Source organism: Hypanus sabinus, chromosome 3 (assembly GCF_030144855.1).
Source record: "Hypanus sabinus isolate sHypSab1 chromosome 3, sHypSab1.hap1, whole genome shotgun sequence".
Taxonomy (NCBI): Eukaryota; Metazoa; Chordata; class Chondrichthyes; order Myliobatiformes; family Dasyatidae; genus Hypanus; species Hypanus sabinus.
Window position 1 is genome coordinate 169,373,735 of NC_082708.1, and position 20,512 is coordinate 169,394,246.

A 20,512-nucleotide genomic window follows, 5' to 3' on the forward strand; every position below is an offset into this window, starting at 1 on the left:
AGGGACACCTGCCACGCTTATCTAGTTAACGAGAGGCTTATCACTCGTATATTCACTACCAGCCTCTATTCCACATACCCCCCCCCCCCCACACAGCTATATCCTGGCAAACTTTCGTTTACCCTTTCAGCCCTTTTGCCTCCACGAATGCCGACTAACACGCTGACCTCTTCCAGTGATCTGTATTTTTGTCTGACCTCCCAATGTGGTTCACTAACTGAACTCTTTAGTTCAGGGACACTCCTAGCATTGCCAATCCGAACGTGAAGGAATAACTAAAAACATTTGAGACAGAACTTAATTTAGCACCAGACTCCAAAAGCACTGACCAAAGCTGTAACGCCCCTACAGAGATAAATCAGCGAAACCAGGTCAAAGGTTAAAGGAGTCCTGCCATCTAAACAAGCGGAACTGCTGCTTTAAACGAATATTCCAAAATCTATAACAGACTAAAACGATCTCATCGACCCTCGGTTCGCCGTTAATTTAATGTTTTATCTTCCCTTCAATAAACCTAATCACTGACCAATGTCGTGCGCAATTTCCGGTCCTATCCACTAGTGGAGGGGAAAACTAGGGGGAGGTTCGGTGGGCGGTTATAAATTAAAACGTGTCATTAGGTCTACATAGTTCCTTCATATGTTATCCACACATAGAAATATACTGAAAACAAGGGTTGTTGTTAACCTGTCCGATATTCAGTGGAGTTTAGGGGTTTGTTTCGCTCCTTGCATGTATGCCCACCCCTCCGGTTTGGTGCCGTTGCTGGGTTCCACCTGTTGCGCGAGGTCGCCGCTGCCGCTTCGAGAAAAACAAAAACAGTCGCGAGCGTCGGGCGCGCGGCGCCGCTCGGACCGGATCGCGGTAACGGCGCAGGCGCAGCCAGGCTGGTCCGGGCCGGGGGAGGGGGTGTCGTCAGGGCCGGGACCCAGTGACCGGCCAGCCGTCGAGCTCCGGTTGCCTCTCGTTTCCTCTCCCTTACTCCTCCCTCCCTCCTTCCTCCCTTCCCTTTCGCTCGCCTTATAATGGAGCAATGTCTCAACGTGGAGAGGGAGCTCGATAAAGTTCTGCAGAAATTCACCTCGTACGGGCAGCATTGCGACCGGACTCTGGAGGAGCTGATCGAATACACGAGCGGTCTGAGGCAAGAACTGAGCCAGACCGGTGGTGAGTCAACGTCGCCACGGCGATAACCTCACTGAGCACGGGCCTGTACATGTAACATGTATATACAGTCTGTTTACTTTGCTATTACTCTGAGGAACATAGTGCTGGGACCGATCTGTTTGTCACCTCGACTCCACGATGTATACTTGACCCCAGTGCGTTACCGCTGGCAGCCCTGGGTTCTCATCAGAGCTTCATTCTGTGTGAACTTTACGTGATATGTATAATACAGTACAGTACAGTACAATACAGTACGAAATTTAATGGCTGGACTAACGACTACAGTTAGAGATAACTGCGTGATGTTATAAAAAACAAACATCAGACCTTTACGCGCCGGTGTTTTTTTTTACTGGGCACTATCCGCAGATCAAATAGCACAGAGTGTTATACAGCTGCTTTACATCATATTCCATTGGTGATACTGTAGTTTTGGAGATATTACCATGCACATTATCTGATCTAAAATTTCACTCGTGCGAGGGTGTGTGTGGTCCCATGTGTGCACACTGATTATACGTTGGCGCACCTATTGGAAAAGGTGTGTTTATTACAAGATGGCTTTTATAGGCTTGGCAAGTCATCTGTTTCAGTGTGCAGACTAGTCTACAGGTTGTAAAAACTTGAGTTGTAACTTTAATCTCTGCAATAACAGCATTAAGATCTTCATAGGAAGTATAACAGATTAGAATTTTTCATACCAGCTAAAATGTTTTCACTTTGAAATAGCAGACTGAGTGTGAATTTTTTAATAGTATGTGGTTAACTTTATATTAATTTTTTTTTAGACATTTTGATTTTAGACACCAGAATCAGGGTTATTATCACTGTCATATTTTGCAAAATTTGATGATTTGCAGCAGCCGTACTGTGCCAAGTATACAATTACTGTAAATTACAAGAATAAATTAGTTCAAAAATCAAATAATGAAATAGTGTGAATAGACCACTTCAAAATCTGATGGCGGAGGGAAAGAAGCTGTTCCTAAAAGTTTGAGCCTTCAGACTCCTGTATCTTCTTGGTAATGGTAGCAATGAGAAGAGGATATGCCCCAGATGATGACGTTCTTTAATAATTATTGCCACCTTCTTGATACAAAGTCTAGTGATTTGAGTTAAGGTTTTGCAATAATATTGTACTATGTTTTCAAAACTCTTATAAGAAAGCTCCCACTGCCTATTAAATGTTGCAAATGGTATGTGTCTCAAGTAGCCTCTGACAACCACGTTCAGTTCTTGGTCTTTACATGTGCGTTAGCTACTAAGCCTAATGGAACCATTTCTACTGACAGAAGGGGAAAGGCAGGTTACTGGCACCTTTGAGCAGATGGATCTCGTCAGCTGTGGTTTTCACCTCATCTAGGAGAAGGAAAGCCTCTGCTGCCTTGTGGCTATACCCTCTCGTGGTGAAGGCCTTGGGAGTAAAACCTGAGGAAAAATCTGGAGCTGGAGTCCCTACGGCAGTCCTACATTGAGTTCAATGTTGACTGGCAACTCCTGTGACGCTGCTGATACCAAACTGTATTGGTCTCTTAAACTCCTTTGGATTTGCTGCATGGGAAGCCTGCTACATGGGCAATATTATAAACGGGAAGAAAGTCATACTGAAGAGAAATGGAACTGATCAAAGGATGAAAGGGAAGCTTATTCATGGCGACTGAGATTCTCAATGAGTACTTTATATCAAGAAAGAAAATACTTCTGGAGTGTCAGCAAAATATATAATCGATAAAGAATGCATTAATAAGACTTACTGCATCTTAAGTGGACCTTGTTATTTTAACTTTGCGTTCTGTTTTCCCTTTATTTAATTCTTTGCTGATCCTAAAATGCTTTTTGTAAGATAGATTTACACTCAGTGGCCACTTTATTGGGTATACCTGTACTCCTTGTTAATGCAAGTATTCAATCAGCCAGTCATGTGGCAACATCTCAATGAATAAAGCATGTAGACATAGTGGTTGTTCAGACCAAGCATCAGAATGTAGAAGAATATGATCCAAGTGATTTTGACTGTGGAATGAATGCCAGATGGGGTGATTTGAGTACTTCAGAAACTGCTGATCTCCTGGCATTTTCATGCACACCTGTCTCTAGAGTTTACAGAGAATGGTGCAAGATTTAAAAAAAAATTCCAGTGGGAGAAAACATCTTGTTAATGAGAGAGGTCAGAGAAAAATGGCCAGGCTGGCTCAAACTGACAGGAAGGCAACAGTAACTCATTATACAGTGGTATGCAAAAGAGCGTCTCTGAACACGCAACACATCAAACCTCGAAGTGGATTGGTTATAGCAACAGACGATCATACTGGCTTCCTCTGCTACATCCAATAAGGTGGCTACTGAGTGTATATGACAGATGCCAAAGCACTGGGACACTTGAAGTGGAAGATTCCAAATATTCTTTATTAATTGGCATACAATCTGTGTGAAAGACTTAGTTGCAATCAGAAGAATTGTTTTAGCCAATATGTACCAAGGAATGAGGCTGGGGTGGGGGGGGGGTGGTAATTCTGGTATTAATTTTCGTGAATAAAGCAGATGGAAGGAGCATCACTGAATGAGCATTTTTGTGGTAGTGATTATAATTCAATGCATATAACTTTATAGAATCAGTTAAGGAAGGATATACTGGCTTTGGAGGCGATGTGGAGGAGGTTCACCAGGTTGATTCCAGAGATGAGGGAGTTAGACTGAGGAGAGATTGAGCCACCTGGGGCTATACTTGCTGGAATTTAGAAGAGAGGAGATCTTGTCGAAACATATAAAATTATGAAGGGGATAGATATGATAGGCAGGGCAGTTGTTTCCACTGGTAGGTGAGACTAGAACTAGGGGAACGTAGCCTCAAAATACAGGGAGTAGAATTAGGACGAAGATGAGGAGGAACTACTTCCTCCAGAATGTGGTGAATCTGTGGAATATTCTGCCCAATGAAGCAGTGGAGGCTACCTTAGTAAAAATATTTACAACCAGGTTGGATAAATTTTTGCATAGTAGAAGAATTAACTTATGGGGGAAAGGCGGGTAGGTGGAGATGAGTCCATGTCCAGATCAGCCATGATCTTACTGAATGGCGGAGCAGGTTCGACAGGCCAGGTGGCCGACTCCTCCTCCTGTTTCTTATGTTCTTATAAAGGTTTTGAAATGGGAAGCTGAAAATAATGTTGAAAACATGACTTAACGTCATTGAGTCTTAAAGCAATGCAGCGTGGTCTTGTCCTCACAGTAATAGAAAAGTGGCATAACTATGTCAGACAAAACCTGATGGTCAACTGCAGATAGTTTTGCTAAGGCAAAAAAAATGAAAGAAAAGATAAATCTCAAAATATATATAAGGTATATGAGTAAAATTAAATGGTATTTGGAAATTTAAAGGAGTATGAAAAATGTATTGGGTAATAGTTCAAAACCCAAAGATCGTTTTATGTAAATAAAGATAGAGTGGGGAGGGGAAATTGTGAAGGCAAGAGTGGCTCTTGGGGACCTGAACGCAAATTTTAAATGTGGAGATGTAGGATGTTGACAAGTTTCTTTATGAATTAATGCAGAAAAGTCAAATTAATATGGACAATCATGGGGGTCAGAATAAGTGCAGTGGGACAAAGAGTCTATGCTGTACAATTCTATTTTCAACTGACTTTATTAATAATAAAAAAATTGGGGGCTAATAAATTTTTTTCAGGAGAAAATGTGTGAAATATTAAATAAGGAAAGTTATTAGGTAGTTCAGCATCTTTGAAAATATATAAAACACTCCTGAGAGATGGCTTCTAGAATTTGAAAAGTAATTCATGTTTTTCATGTTCCATTATAGGTCATATGGATTAAATGAGACTGACTTGGCCCTTGACGGTCAGATTTCTGTGGCTTAGTTGGGTCTCATGAGCTGTAGGTTTGACACTTTGGTAGAACATAATTACCAGTAAGAAGTAGAATTAATTTATTTACTAACATGGTCACATTGTTTACAATAGCCATACCCCTTGTATTGTACACACAGTGTACGTGCTTAAGCTCACTACCCCTTCTGGGGCATAGGTCACTGATAGCAGCTCGCAGGAGTCCTCTATGCTGGGCCAGTCTTTCAAGTCATCCGCAGGTACATCACATCATCTTGCTGTCCTTGGTCTCCCATGTCTTTGGAGCTTCTGTTGGTGTTCCTGTAGCTCTAGGTTTTTATGGGATGGGGTTGCTAGCCTCATGCCCAACTCTCCTCCTTTCACAGCTGGGTCTGGGACCATCCATGGCAGAGTTGCACATAATGTAATGGGTGTAGAATTGTGATGGATAAGTGTCTGACAACATAGAACATAAAACAATACAAGCCCTTTGGCCCACAATTTTGTGCTGACCTTTTAACCTACTGCAAGATCCTTCCCTCTATCTTTCTTTTGTCCGTGTCCCTAATCCATCTGCTGCTGCTACCACCAGCCCGGCAGTGCATGTCATGCCCTTTCCATTCTCTGTGTTCATATATAATATAAATACCTCTGATATTCTTTCACCCCCCCCCCCCCCATGCTTTCTTCTAATTACCTTAAAAGTATGGTTGCTCACATTAGCCATTCTTTGCTCTGGGAGAAAGATGATGGCTGTCTGCTCTGTCTCTTAACTCATTATCCTCTCTTAAGATGCCTCTCATTGTCCTTTGCTCCAAAGAGAAAACCCCAGCTCACTCAACCTATCCTTGTAAATCTCCTCTGCACCCTCTCTAAGGCTTTCACATCCTTCCAATAATGAGGCAAACAGAACTAAACACAATACTCCAAATCTGGTTCATCCAGAGTTTTATAAATCTGCAGAGAATTACAGACTCTGCCAGCTCCTTCTTGGGCAGTAGCCGCCTCATTATCGAGGACATCTTCAAAAGGTGATGCCTCAGAAAGGCAACATCCATCTTTATGGACACTCACCATCTAGGACCTGGCTTCTCATTATTACTTTCAGTGAGGGGGTACAGGAAGGAGCCTGAAGATGCACACAAAATATTAGGAACTTCATCACATTTCTGAATGATCTATGAATACTACCCCACAATTTTGCTATCTTTTTTTTGCACTATTTATTTTTGATAATTTATTACAAGTTTAATAATAAATATTTTAATGTTTTGCATTCTACTGCTGTAAAACAAATTTCAAAGCACATCAGTGTTGGTAAATCTGATTCTGACATTATTTCATGTCTCTTGTATTCACTCTCCTGACTAATGAAGACCAATACCCCATTTGCTGTCTTGATCGCCCAAATGAACTTGTGTGGCAACTTTGGGAGAATCTATGATTTTGCATCTCAAGATCCTTTTGTTCTTCTGCACTGTTAAGAATCATTCTGTTAACCTTGGACCATAAGACATAGGAGCAGAATTAGGCCAATTTGTCTTTCAAGTTTGCTCTGCCACTTCATTATGGTTGATCCTTTTCTCTATCAATTCCTTTCTCCTACCTTGTCCCCATAACCTTTCATGCCCAGACTAATAAAGAACCTATCAACCTCCACCTTAAGTACACCCAAATGACCTGGCCTCCACAGCTGCCTATGGCAGCAAATTCCACAGATTCACTTCCCTCTGACTTTGTACTCAGCCTTCTAGTTTGACCTTCCAAACGTGACTATAGTTGCATTGTAGCACATAAAAATTTGAGGTATATTTGATTGAAAATGTTATAAGTGTAAAGAAACCTGTAAACACTTGGTCTTTTAACACATTAGCTTTGGAAATTTCAGAATTTCTCACGGCTGATGAAGCACTTTATAAGTGTTGTCACTGTGATAAAGTGGAAAACCCAGGTGGCAATTTTTGCATTTACCACAATATGATTGTGATAATATCCATTTTTAGTAATGTTTCAGGGAGAATCATTTTTCTGAGGAGCAGAACTTTCCAGGTTAACAAAATATTTCATTGTGATCCTTTGTATTCATCTGTGAGATTAGATGGGCTTAATAACTGATGTAACATTGATATATAATACTAAAAAGCAGCCACTTAAATGTCTCCTTTTAATAGGATCGATCAGCATTGTAACTTTTTGTGCATCCAAGTCTGGCAACCCAGGCCTGTACCAGAAAACCAGGTATGATTTGCAGAGGGCTATTTCAAGGGCAAAGCGACAATTTTGAATGAGATTGGAGGCAACATTGGATGCAGAACAACTCTGGCAAGGTCTGCAAGACATTACTTCCTACAAAGTGAAACCCAATAGCATGACTGACAGTGATGCTTCACTACCAGATGAACTCAATGCCTTCTGTCCACACTTTGAAAGGGAGAACACAAGGTGGAAAGTCCTGGTGGAGTACCAGGTAAGGGTCTGAAAACCTGTACCAACTAACTAGCGGGAGTATTCAAGGACATTTTCAACCTCTCACTGCTACGGGTGGAAGTTCCCACTTGCTTCAAAAAGGCAACAATTATACCAGTGCCTAAGAAGAATAATGTGGGCTGTCTTAATGACTATCGCCCTGTAGCATTAACATCAACAGTGATGAAATGCTTTGAGAGGTTGGTGATGACTAGACTGAACATCTGCCTCAGCAGGATCCTGGACCCATTGCAATTTGCCTATTGCCACAATAGGTCTACGGCAGACGCAATCTCATTGGCTCTCCACACGGCTTTAGACTACCTGGACAACACAAACACCTACATCAGGATGCTGTGCATCAACTGTAGCTCAACATTTAATACCATCATTTCCACAATCCTGATTGAGAAGTTGCAGAACCTGGTCCTCTACCTCCCTCTGCAACTTCCTAACCAGAAGACCACAATCTGTGCAGATTGGTGATAATGTATCCTTGCTAACGATCAACACTGGCGCACCTCAGAGGTGTGTGCTTAGCTGGCTGTTCTACTATCTGTATGCGCATGACAGTGTGGATAGGTATAGCTCAAATACCATCTATAAATTTGCTGATGATACTACCTTTGTTGATAGAATATCAGGTGGTGACGAGAGGGCGTACAGGAGTGAGATATGCCAACTAGTGGATTGGTGCCACAGCAACAACCTAGCACTCAACCTCAGTAAGATGGAAGAGCTGATTATGCTTCAGGAAGGGTAAGATGAAGGAACACATACCAATCCTTATAGAGGGATCAGAAGTGGAGAGAGTGAGCAGCTTCAAGTTCCTGGGTGTCAAGATCTCTAAGGATCTAACCTGGTCCCAACATATCAATGTAACTATAAAGAAGGCAAGACAGCAGCTATATTTATTAGGAGTTTGAAGAGATTTGGCATGTCAGCAAATACACTCAAAAACTTCCATAGTTGTACCGTGGAGAGCAGTCTGACAGGCTGTATCACTGTCTGATATGGAGGGGCTACTGCACAGGACTGTAAGGAGCTGCAGAAGGTTGTAAATCTAGGCAGCTCCATCTTGAGTACTAGCCTACAAAATACCCAGGACATCTTTAGGGAGCGGTGTCTCAGAAAGGCAGCGTCCATTATTAAGGACCTCCAGCACCCAGGGCATGGCCTTTCCTCATTGTTGTCATCAGGAAGGAGGTACAGAAGCCTGAAGGCACACACTCAGCGATTCAGGAATAGTTTCTTCTCCTCTGCCATCCGATTCCTAAATGGACATTGAATCTTTGGACACTACCTCACTTTTTAAATATAAAGTAATTCTGTTTTTGCACGTTTTGAAAAATCTATTCCATATACCCACCTCCCCCTTTCTCTTCTCCCCCCTTTCTCTTCTCCCCCCTTTCTCTTCTCCCCCCTTTCTCTTCTCCCCCCTTTCTCTTCTCCCCCTTTCTCTTCTCCCCCTTTCTCTTCTCCCCCTTTCTCTTCTCCCCCTTTCTCTTCTCCCCCTTTCTCTTCTCCCCCTTTCTCTTCTCCCCCTTTCTCTTCTCCCCCTTTCTCTTCTCCCCCTTTCTCTTCTCCCCCTTTCTCTTCTCCCCCTTTCTCTTCTCCCCCTTTCTCTTCTCCCCCTTTCTCTTCTCCCCCTTTCTCTTCTCCCCCTTTCTCTTCTCCCCCTTTCTCTTCTCCCCCTTTCTCTTCTCCCCCTTTCTCTTCTCCCCCTTTCTCTTCTCCCCCTTTCTCTTCTCCCCCTTTCTCTTCTCCCCCTTTCTCTTCTCCCCCTTTCTCTTCTCCCCCTTTCTCTTCTCCCCCTTTCTCTTCTCCCCCTTTCTCTTCTCCCCCTTTCTCTTCTCCCCCTTTCTCTTCTCCCCCTTTCTCTTCTCCCCTTTCTCTTCTCCCCCTTTCTCTTCTCCCCCTTTCTCTTCTCCCCCTTTCTCTTCTCCCCCTTTCTCTTCTCCCCCTTTCTCTTCTCCCCCTTTCTCTTCTCCCCTTTCTCTTCTCCCCCTTTCTCTTCTCCCCCTTTCTCTTCTCCCCCTTTCTCTTCTCCCCCTTTCTCTTCTCCCCCTTTCTCTTCTCCCCCTTTCTCTTCTCCCCCTTTCTCTTCTCCCCTTTCTCTTCTCCCCTTTCTCTTCTCCCCCTTTCTCTTCTCCCCCTTTCTCTTCTCCCCCTTTCTCTTCTCCCCCTTTCTCTTCCCCCTTTCTCTTCCCCCTTTCTCTTCCCCCCTCTCTTCCCCCCTCTCTTCCCCCCTCTCTTCCCCCCTCTCTTCCCCCCTCTCTTCCCCCCTCTCTTCCCCCCTCTCTTCCCCCCTCTCTTCCCCCCTCTCTTCCCCCCTCTCTTCCCCCCTCTCTTCCCCCCTCTCTTCCCCCCTCTCTTCCCCCCTCTCTTCCCCCCTCTCTTCCCCCCTCTCTTCCCCCCTCTCTTCCCCCCTCTCTTCCCCCCTCTCTTCCCCCCTCTCTTCCCCCCTCTCTTCCCCCCTCTCTTCCCGACAACAGTTAGTAAGAATAGCAATATCTTCGCCATGATTGTCCTCAACACTGTTACCCTGCATGGCTATGCCCTCACCCCCTTTGTTAACTCCCTATATGTTCATTACTGTGCGATGAGATTCTGTTTTAATTCCATCTATAAGTTTGTAGATTACACCAGATCAGTGGGCTGGATCTGAGACACAAAATAGAGTACACTAAGGAGATAGCCTAGTGGTATAGTGTCAAGAAAGCAAACCTTTCCTCACTGTAAGCAAAAAAAATGCTGTTTTTTGGCTGCACGAAGTAGGCTGGAGCACAGGTCCAGTCTCAGTCAATGCTCCTGAGGTGGAGATAATCAAAAGCTTCAAGTTCCTAGAGTAGATATCACCAATAGCATGTCTTGGTCCAACCACATTGATGCTATGGCCAAGAAAGCACACCAGTCTCTCTTTTTCCTCAGAAGATGAAGGACTAAGGAATTGGCATGTATCTGTTGGCCCTCAGTAAGTTTTATACATGTACCATTAAAAGCATCCTATCCAGATAGGCAACTGCTCTGCCCAAGATAACAAGAAAGTGCAGAAAGTTGTGGACCCAGATTAGTTAATCCACCACAAAAATTAGTCTCCCCTCCATTGACTATCTACACTCCCCACTGCTTCAGGGAAAACAGCCATCATAATCAAAGATCACTCTCATCTCAACCATTCTCTCTCTCGCACCCCCCCCTCCCCCCAATGGCACTGTTATGACTCTTGAGCAGATTCTGCTTATTCATTTATTTAGAAATACAGTGCAGAATAAGCCTTTCTGGCCCTTCTAGCAACCCCCGACAATCCCGATTTAACCCTAACCTAATCATGGGACAATTTACATTGATTAATTAACCTACCTGTGTTTCTTTGGACCGTGGGAAGAAACCGGAGGATCAGGAGAAACCCACGCATTCCACTGGGAGAATGTACAGAGACTCCTTACAGAGCATGCATGGATTGAACTCCAAACTCCAGAGTCCGGAGCTGTAATAGTATTGTGCTAACCGTGGCGCCTTTTGTACCTAATGAACTCTCATTTGTCAGTCAACCTTGTCACTATTTGTTCATCCTTGCTGCACTTTCCCTGTAATGGTAACATTATATTTTCTTCTGCATTACTTTGATGTACTTGTGTTTTGGAATGACCTGTATGGATGGTGTGCAACATCAAGTTTTTCCATTGTCTCAGTACAGATGACAATAATGAACCAATTATTACACACAGCCATTGTTCTCGTGTGGGTTCAATAAGAGTGAGCATGAACCATTGTGCAACCCTTAATTAAGCTTGCAAGATATTGTGGTTCTGTATTTGCTGACTTAACTACTGTAAGATCCTACAGAATGATAGCTGGCTTGATTAGCAAGGAATAAATAAATTTATTATTTTTGGAGCATCCCTGTATTTAATCCTTGTAATGCCATTTTTAAAAACTATTTTCTTATTTTTTTCTGAATCTGTTTCTACTCTATTTTTCTACTCTTATCATGGAGGGTAATCTCTCTTTCCCACTATATGTTTAATGGTTGGGAAATGCTGCTCATTTGTTATATATGGTGACAGCTCTAAAAGTAAGATGTTCTTCATTGTTTTCCTTTATATGTCTTTTGGAACTTAAGTCTGATAACATTGGGCAAGTATAACATTTTTTATCAAAGTATTTTATAAAGAAAAATAACAGAACATATGTTACAATACAACCAACCATTTTATACCAGTTACAAAAAGAACCCGCCCACCCCTCAATAACCAAGAACAAACAGAACCAGCCAGACCAGTCAAAAATAGATACCTAGTGTACATATAAAGATAGAGCACCTTACGCATTCAAATATTTTTTTCAGCATCCATATTTTTGCCAAAACTTAAAGGTTGCCATTTGGTGTTAAATCTTGCAGACTGCCTCCCGACCGAATAGCAGATCTTCTCCAGGCAAGTGTAACTTTTGAAGTCCAATGTAAGCTATAATTCAGTTTAAAAAAAATACAGCTGAAGGAGGAAGTAGAATCCAAGTGTAATCCAATGAGAACATAAAATTAGACTTGGACAGCATCTCCCTTGACTTCCTGGCCAAGAGATCAATACAGATAAGCAGCAACACTTCCGCCATGATATATCCTCAACACGGGCACCTTAACATTACATAAATTTTCCTTTTTAATATGTTTTTTTAAGTTAATGTTAGCTGCTTATTGGCTGACCTGGGATAAATTATAACAAGTTAGAGAGAAATTAAACAATCATTAGTCTTCACAGGTGAAAACCTGCTGTAAATAGTGAAGAATATCTGGTCTGAAGGGAATGCAAAGATAAGAAATTAGCATTAGAAATTAGTGCTATTTAATATTAATTTAAGAATATTGGAGAAAATCATGGAACTAAAAAATGATTAACCTCCAGGAGCTGCTAACTTTGCATAATAGGGCTTTTAAGATGATGGCAATGTAGACAGTGGCTATTACCAACCAAAAGTTTTTTAGATTCTAAAACAGTTCCCCCAGGTTGGAAGGTTATGAATGTAATGACATTATTTCAAATGGCGACAACACCATAACTCAGTGTAGCATATACAATATGCTGGAAGAACTCAGCAGATCAGGCAGCATCTATGTTAGGTATGTTGGTACAGTGTATTTATCAGAATAAGTCCTTAATCACAGTTGTGCAGTCAGCTAGAAGGAAGCTTCACCAGTGCCTTGAAGAAAGAACTCTTGAGAATTTGAAAGAATACCTGTTCACAAACTATGGTAGTTTTTCTGTGCATTTCCAGTCTACAGAAGAAAAGACAGAGATTGATTTTATAATAATCCTTCTTGGGATGCATTTTAATTGCTATCTCTGTATTTTTAGGCACAGACAAATAGTTCTATAAAGGAATAAGTTTTGAAATACTCAAAGTATACATGTGTACATAAAGTGTTGAAGGAACTCAGCAAATCATGCAGCATCTGTGGAAGGGAATAAACTGTTGACATTTTGGGCTAAGACCCTTAAATCAGGACTGGAGAAGAATCCAGAATAAGAAAGTGGAGGGAGGGGAAGGAGTATAAGCTGGCAAGTGATAAGTGAAGCCTTGTGGGGGGAGGGTGGATGGGTGGAGGAAGGGGAGGGGATGAAGTGAGAAACTAGGAGTGAAAGATGGAAGAGGAAAAGAGCTGAAAAAGAAGGAATCTGATGGGAGAGGACAGTGGATCATGGAAGGAGAGGGGCACCAGAGGGAGGTGATGGGCTAGAGAGAAGAACAGGGGTTGTGAGAGGAGCCAGAATGTGTTTCTGGTTTGTCTTGTGCTTAGAAGGTTGGAATCAGGTTTACTATTATCACTGACAAACAACATTCAGGCTTGGAGCAGGTAAGTGGCAAATAATATTCATTTAAGGTTATCAAGCAAAACCGCCTTCTAGCAAGAGGGAGTTTAACCATTCTCTCCTTGACACTGGTAACAAAATTAGGAATCAGGTCCCTAATATCTAAGTTTTATAAATATTTCCAGCACCTCAGTCATATCACTTCCCTATCATCTATGCTCAAGGAAATGCAAGCCAGTCATCCAACATATCATAATCTAGTTTATCAAAGTTTGGTATTCATGTATTGTACTGTACAGCCACAATACAGTGGCTACAGCTATATTACTAGAGGATATGGAGAGTTGGTCACAGGAACACTATCACTCTGCAAGTTGCACAGTAATTGAACAAGTTGGACATGAGTCCTGAAGAAGAGTCTCGGCCAGAAACATTGACTGTTTCTTCTTTTCCATAGATGCTGCCTGACCTGCTCAGTTCCTCCAGCATTTTGTGTGTGTTGCATAATTACTGTTGCCTTGATGATAAGCTCTACCTAACAACGTTTACTTCAACATTTTCACAGACTGCTGTGGTTCAGGAAAGCTACTGTGCTTAATGCCACATTGAGCAACTGGGATCATAGAGTTATAACAGCAAAGGAGGAAATAGTCAACTCATTAGGCTTGTTGTGGCTATGTATAAGAGGCATCCAGTTAGCCTTCACTCCAGTTACCTTTTTGAAGGGTTTAATTTAAATCTGCCCTTCCAACATTGTTTTCCAGATAACTATTTAACTATGTTTTAAAAATAAATCCTTGTATTGTCTTTGCTATCAGTACTTTATTACTTTAAACTTATGTTCAATGGTTCTTTGAGGCAGAGGTTTATAATTGACAAGTAAGTAATAGCTTTGTTGCCAACATTCACATTTTGAGAATTAACTGATGTGGTGCACATTGAGTTAGTTAATTTGGACATAATTGTTAAACCATAATTTGCACTAGATATAATAATTAATCACTAACTTCCAGAAGTTGTTCAGAAGATGAACATATGTTTATCTTTATTGTATGAGGCCCATTGGGTAAGAGTGACCATAATATGGTGGAATTCTTCGTTAAGATGGAGAGTGACATAGTTAATTCAGAAACAAAGGTTCTGAACTTAAAGAAGGGTAACTTTGAAGGTAGGAGACGTGAATTAGCTAAGATAGACTGGCAAATGATACTTAAAGGGTTGATGGTGGATATGCAATGGCAAGCATTTAAAGATCGCATGGATGAACTACAACAATTGTTCATCCCAGTTTGGCAAAAGAATAAACCAGGGAAGGTAGTGCACCTGTGGCTGACAAGGGAAATTAGGGATCGTATCAAGTCCAAAGAAGAAACATATAAATTAGCAAAAAAAAAGTGGCACACCTGAGGACTGGGAGAAATTCAGAGACCAGCAGAGGACAAAAGGCTTAATTAGGAAAGGGAAAAAAGATTATGAGAGAAAGCTGGCAGGGAAATAAAAACTTACTGTAAAAGCTTTTATCGATACATGAAAAGAAAAAGATTGGTCAAGACAAATGTAGGTCCTTTACAGTTAGAAACAGGTGAATTGATCATAGGGAACAAAGACATGACAGACCAATTGAATAACTACTTTGGTTCTGTCTTCACTAAGGAGGACATAAATAATCTTCCGGAAATAGTAAGGGACCGAGGGTCTAGTCAGATGGAGGAACTGATGGAAATTCATGTTAGTAGGGAAGTGGTGTTAGGTAAATTGAAGGGATTAAAGGCAGATAAATCCCCAGGGCCAGATGGTCTGCATCCCAGAGTGCTTAAGGAAGTAGCCCAAGAAATAGTGGATGCATTAGTAATAATTTTTCAAAACTCCTTAGATTCTGGATTAGTTCCTGAGGATTGGAGGGTGGCTAATGTAACCCCACTTTTTAAAAAAGGAGGGAGAGAGAAACCGGGGAATTATAGACCGGTTAGTCTGACATCGGTGGTGGGGAAAATGCTAGAGTCGGTTATCAAAGATGTGATAACAGCACATTTGGAAAGAGGTGAAATCATTGGACAAAGTCAGCATGGATTTGTGAAAGGAAAATCAAGTCTGACGAATCTTATAGAATTTTTTGAAGATGTAGCTAGTAGAGTGGATGAGGAGAGCCAGTGGATGTATATTTAGATTTTCAAAAGGCTTTTGACAAGGTCCCACACAGGAGATTAGTGTGCAAACTTAAAGCACACAGTATTGGGGGTATGGTATTGCTGTGGATAGAGAATTGGTTGGCAGACAGGAAGCAAAGAGTGGGAGTAAACGGGACCTTTTCTGAATGGCAGGCAGTGACTAGTGGGGTACCGCAAGGCTCAATGCTGGGACCCCAGTTGTTTACAATATATATTAATGATTTAGACGAGGGAATTAAATGCAGCATCTCCAAATTTGCGGATGACATGAAGCTGGGCGGCGGTGTTAGCTGTGAGGAGGATGCTAAGAGGATGCAGGGTGACTTGGATAGGTTAGGTGAGTGGGCAAATTCATGGCAGATGCAATTTAATGTGGATAATGAGAGGTTATTCACTTTGGTTGCAAGAACAGAAAAACATTATTATCTGAACGGTGGTCGATTAGGAAAAGGGGAGGTGCAACGAGACCTGGGTGTCATTGTACACCAGTCATTGAAGGTGGGCATGCAGGTACAGCAGGTGAAAAAGGCAAATGGTATGTTGGCATTCATAGCAAAAAGGATTTGAGTACAGGAGCAGGGAAGTTCTACTGCAGTTGTTCAAGGCCTTGGTGAGACTGCACCTAGAATATCGTGTGCAGTTTTGGTCCCCTAATCTGAGGAAAGACATTCTTGCCATAGAGGGAGTACAGGGAAGGTTCACCAGATTGATTCCTGGGATGGCAGGACTTTCATATGAAGAAAGACTGGATCAACTAGGCTTATACTGACTGGAATTTAGAAGATTGAGGGGGGATCTTATTGAAGCGTATAAAATTCTAAAGGGATTGGACAGGCTAGATGCAGGAAGATTGTTTTTGATGTTGGGGAAGTCCGGAATGAGGGGTCACAGTTTTAAGGATAAAGGGGAAGCCTTTTAGGACAGATGAGGAAAAACTTCTTCACACAGAGAGTGGTGAATCTGTGGAATTTTCTGCCACAGGAAACAGTTGAGGCCAGTTCATTGGCTATATTTAAGAGGAAGTTGCATATGGCCCTTGCGGCTGAAGGGATCAGGGGGTATGGAGAGAAAGCAGGTACAGGGTTCTGAGTTGGATGATCAGCCATGATCATACTGAATGGCAGTGCAGGCTTGAAGGGCCGAATGGCCTACTCCTGCACCTATTTTCTATGTAGAGCAAGTATATGAGTGCTAAATTACAAATGATATAGGAATAATGGATGAGTTTACCAGTTTATAAAAATGAAATGCCTGTTTCTTTTTTATTTTCCTTATGGTATAGGTCAAGATGTTGAGTTGTCGGGGACCTTGTCGCTTGTTTTGTCACAGTGTTGCAAAAGAATAAAGGACACAGTTCAAAAACTGGCCTCTGACCACAAGGACATTCACTGCAGTGTTTCACGTGTTGGGAAAGCCATTGACCGGGTAAGTTCATGGTTTGTGAAGATTGTCCACTGTTTTGTCATAGAAATTTCTGTTAAAATTTAGTTTACCTACCAGAAATTGTCTGTATGAATAGTTTATAAGAACAGCTGAGTTGGTGTTCTGATTTTTACATTATCATCATTATTCTAATGTTTACTTCCTGGCAATGTTCTTTCCTATAAGACTTCTTTCTTGGCTCAGTCTCTTATATTGCTTTATTGAGCAGATGTCATATTTATGTAGAATTCTTTATTACATGCAGATAATTTTAATAAAAAGTTAGAAGAAATTGTATTCATAAAACATGAATGTGCTGAATTTGTTTTCATCACCATCTAGCTTCTACATCTGGAACTGGGGGTGAGCAGGGCCTTTCTTGGGAATGTGTGTGACTGCAAATAATGATTGCTTGTTGTGCATTTCAAGATTCCCAGCATGGTGCTGCTCATCATGGCCCCATTATAGGTTGCTATTCCCTATTTTTGAGCATAATATAGTGGATTCTGTTTAATTGCGTCGTTGGTTAATTGGGGCAGCCGCTTATTTGGGACAACTCTTATAGAACAAAAAACTAATTGAGAAAATAGCTGGGATTTTCTTTGTTGGAATACAATGCTGTTTAATTGAGACAGGAGATTGTTGCCAAACAGTTTCTAACTAACATCAATCATGTGTACTTGTGTTGCCATTAAACACTACACTGTATATAGAACAAAGTTTTTAAGTAGCTTCAGTTGCATGTGCTTCTGTTCAAAAAGCAATTACTTTTTGTCATTGACAGTTGGTGAGAAGTATGCAGTAAGACAATTCAGAACTGCTTTGTTCACTGCGGCTTCAAGCATTCAGGCTTGGAGATGCTTCACGTGAAAATGAAACTTTCACTACTTCATTTGGGAACTACGAAGAATTTGAAAGTATCAACAATTATCTTAAATGTTGCAGTAAAAATGAAGATTTGAAGGATGGAATCATCAAAACTCTGTATGAAGGCAGTCCATTATTTACACTAGGTCTATGCAATGATTTTGTTCATTTACAATAAATCAAAAGAATGAGCTAGCATACACTGGATGAATTCCTACAGGTCCACAATCCCTTATCTGAAATTCTGAAATCCAAAAAGCTCCATTTTTTTTTCACCAACAGCTGACATCACTCTTGTGTGACGTAGCAGCACTAGCAGAGGCCGCCAGATGTCAGTTGTGGCTCAGCACTTGTACTGGTTACATGTGCATTTGCTGTTCGCTGATATTTTGTGTTCACTGTTGACATTGTGTTTAATTTCACTGTGAAAATGTCAAAAAGAGCTGCAGATGGGTAACAATGAGAAAAAGAGAAGGAAGCATCTATCATTATCAGTAACACAGAAAGTGGAGTTATTGCAGAAGTTTGATTGTGGTGTGTCTGTGTGTCATCTTACTGAAGAATATGGTGTTGGAACTACCACTGTATTAGTAATTAATACACAGCTTTATAGTATTGCTAGTGTTCTAATTTGTTCTGCATTTCATTTAAATATTTAATTTCTTATTCAGTTAAATGGTAGTTTGTGTTTTTGTACCATTTTAACCATTTCCATGAAACTTTGCCTAAGTGAGACAGCCACTTAATTGGGCCAGAGTGCACTGGTCCACACAGTGTGGAGTGAAATTTACAATCTTCCGGTCCTCTGGGACCATGCCAGAATCCCACTCACTTTTGCTACCTTAAATGCCCTTTCCTTGGCTATTATACAGTCCTTAACTGCCTTTGTCAACCACAGTTGCCTACCCCTGCCATTTGAGAACTTTTTCCTCTGTGGGGCATATCTATCATGCGCTTTGTGAATTATTTCCAGAAACTTCAGCCATCTCTGTTGTGCCATCATCCCTGCCAGTATCCTTCTCCAATCCACCTAGGCAAGCTCCTCTCTCATGCCTCTATAATTCCATTGCGATACTGATACATCTGATTTATGCCTTCTAGCCCTTTGAGGCATGCCTCCCAGCAATCCTCCAATTTAATCTTGGCCTAATCCCAGGAGAATTTACAGTGACCAATTAACTAACCAACTAATACATCTTTGGAATGTGGGAGGAAACCATAGCACCCAGAGAAAACCCACACGGTTAATGGGAGAATGTGCAATCTCCTTACAGACAGCAGCAGGAATTGAACCTGGCTCACCTATATTGTAAAGCATGCTAATTGCTATGCTATCATTATGTGGCAGCAGTGCATTGCAATACATAAAAACTATAAATTACAGTAAGAAATAAATATTTAAAATAGTTACACATGTACTGCAAAAAGAAAAAAAGTTGAGGTAGTATTCATGGTTTCAATATCCATTCGGTCATTTGAACGCAGAAGGGAGGAAGCTATTTCTGAATTGTTCAGTGTTTGCCTTCAGGCTGTTGTACCTCCTTGCTGATGGTAGCAATGAGAACAGTGATGGGGGTCCTTTTTGAGACATCATTCCTTTACAATTTCCTGAACACTGGGGAGGCTAGTGCCCACGATGATGTGAATGAGTTTACAATTTTCTGCAGCTTATTTCGATCCTGTGCAGTGGTTTTCCCCTCCACCACCCCTGTACCAGATGGTGATGCAGCCTATCAGAATACTCTCCACATCTTTGGAAATTTGTGAGTGTCTTTGGTGACTTTGGTCACTTCAGTTTGAACTGTTCATTATTTTTAAAATTTGTCTGCATTCCTGCTTGGAGCTTAATATAGACAAGTGTGAGTGAGGTATTGCACTTTGAAAGGAAAAACCAAAGTAGAACATACAAGGTTAATGGTAGGGCACTGAGAGGTGCAGTAGAACAGAAGGATCTGGAAATACAGATACAAAATTCCCTAAAAGTGGTGTCACAGATAGATAGGGTCATAAAGAGAGCTTGTGGTAAATTGGCCTGTGGCGACCCACTTTCTACGCAGGCGAACTGGCTCACAAAATGGTGCGTGCGTCGGCGGAGAGGCCAGCCCCAAAATGGCGCCTTCACCAGCAAGGGGAGAAAGCCCGCGTGTGGGAAGAGACTTTTGTAATGCACCTCTGACGTCATTTCTGCCCGGAGAGGGCGGGAACGGAACTGCGTAAAAGCCAGTGCCACAAAGTTTGAATAAATTAGTCTGGAGTGCAATTTACAGACTATGTGTCATTATTTCTAGCTCTCTGTGTAGTACATCGCTACATTGGTGACCCTGACGGTCCAAACGGGATTTGGCCCAAAGATGATCGACTCTTCATCTGTTTACGCAATTTCACTAAAACTGCCAACTTTCTGGATGCTGCGACCACATGTGTGGTTTGACCAAGCAGAAGCCCAGTTCCAGATTTGGCAAATATCTTCCATGCGTTAGTATTACGTGGTGAGCTCCCTTGCCCAGGAGACAGCCACCCAGGTTGAGGATTTCATACAGTCACTCGCAGAAGAAGGCAAATATGCAGCATTCAAAGCGCTGCTCATAGGGACTTTTGGCCTCTCACGGCGTGAGTGAGGTGCCCGCTTGCTGCACCTGGACGGTTTGGGAGATAGGCCGCCGTCAGCATTAATGAACGAGATGCTGACCCTGGCTGAAGGGCACAAGCCCTGCCTCATGTATGAGCAGGCGCTCCAAGAGCAACTACCCGAGAACATACATCTGCT

The 20,512-nt window shown here is 41.8% G+C and overlaps 1 protein-coding gene across 4 annotated transcripts in view; it reads left to right on the forward strand.

The window, feature by feature from the left end:
• The first annotated feature begins 778 nt into the window (after nucleotides 1-778).
• Nucleotides 779-20,512, forward strand: part of LOC132391900 (E3 ubiquitin-protein ligase RMND5A) — a 69,496-nt gene continuing 49,762 nt past the window's right edge. For 2 of the 4 annotated variants that reach the window (XM_059965646.1, XM_059965644.1), the window contains exons 1-2: nucleotides 779-1,167; nucleotides 16,739-16,881. In XM_059965646.1, coding sequence (XP_059821629.1) covers nucleotides 1,026-1,167; nucleotides 16,739-16,881 — 285 coding nt within the window. In that variant the 5' untranslated portion in view covers nucleotides 779-1,025. The remainder of the gene's footprint in view (nucleotides 1,168-16,738; nucleotides 16,882-20,512) is intronic. The other 2 variants (XM_059965648.1, XM_059965645.1) reach the window with 2 other exon arrangements.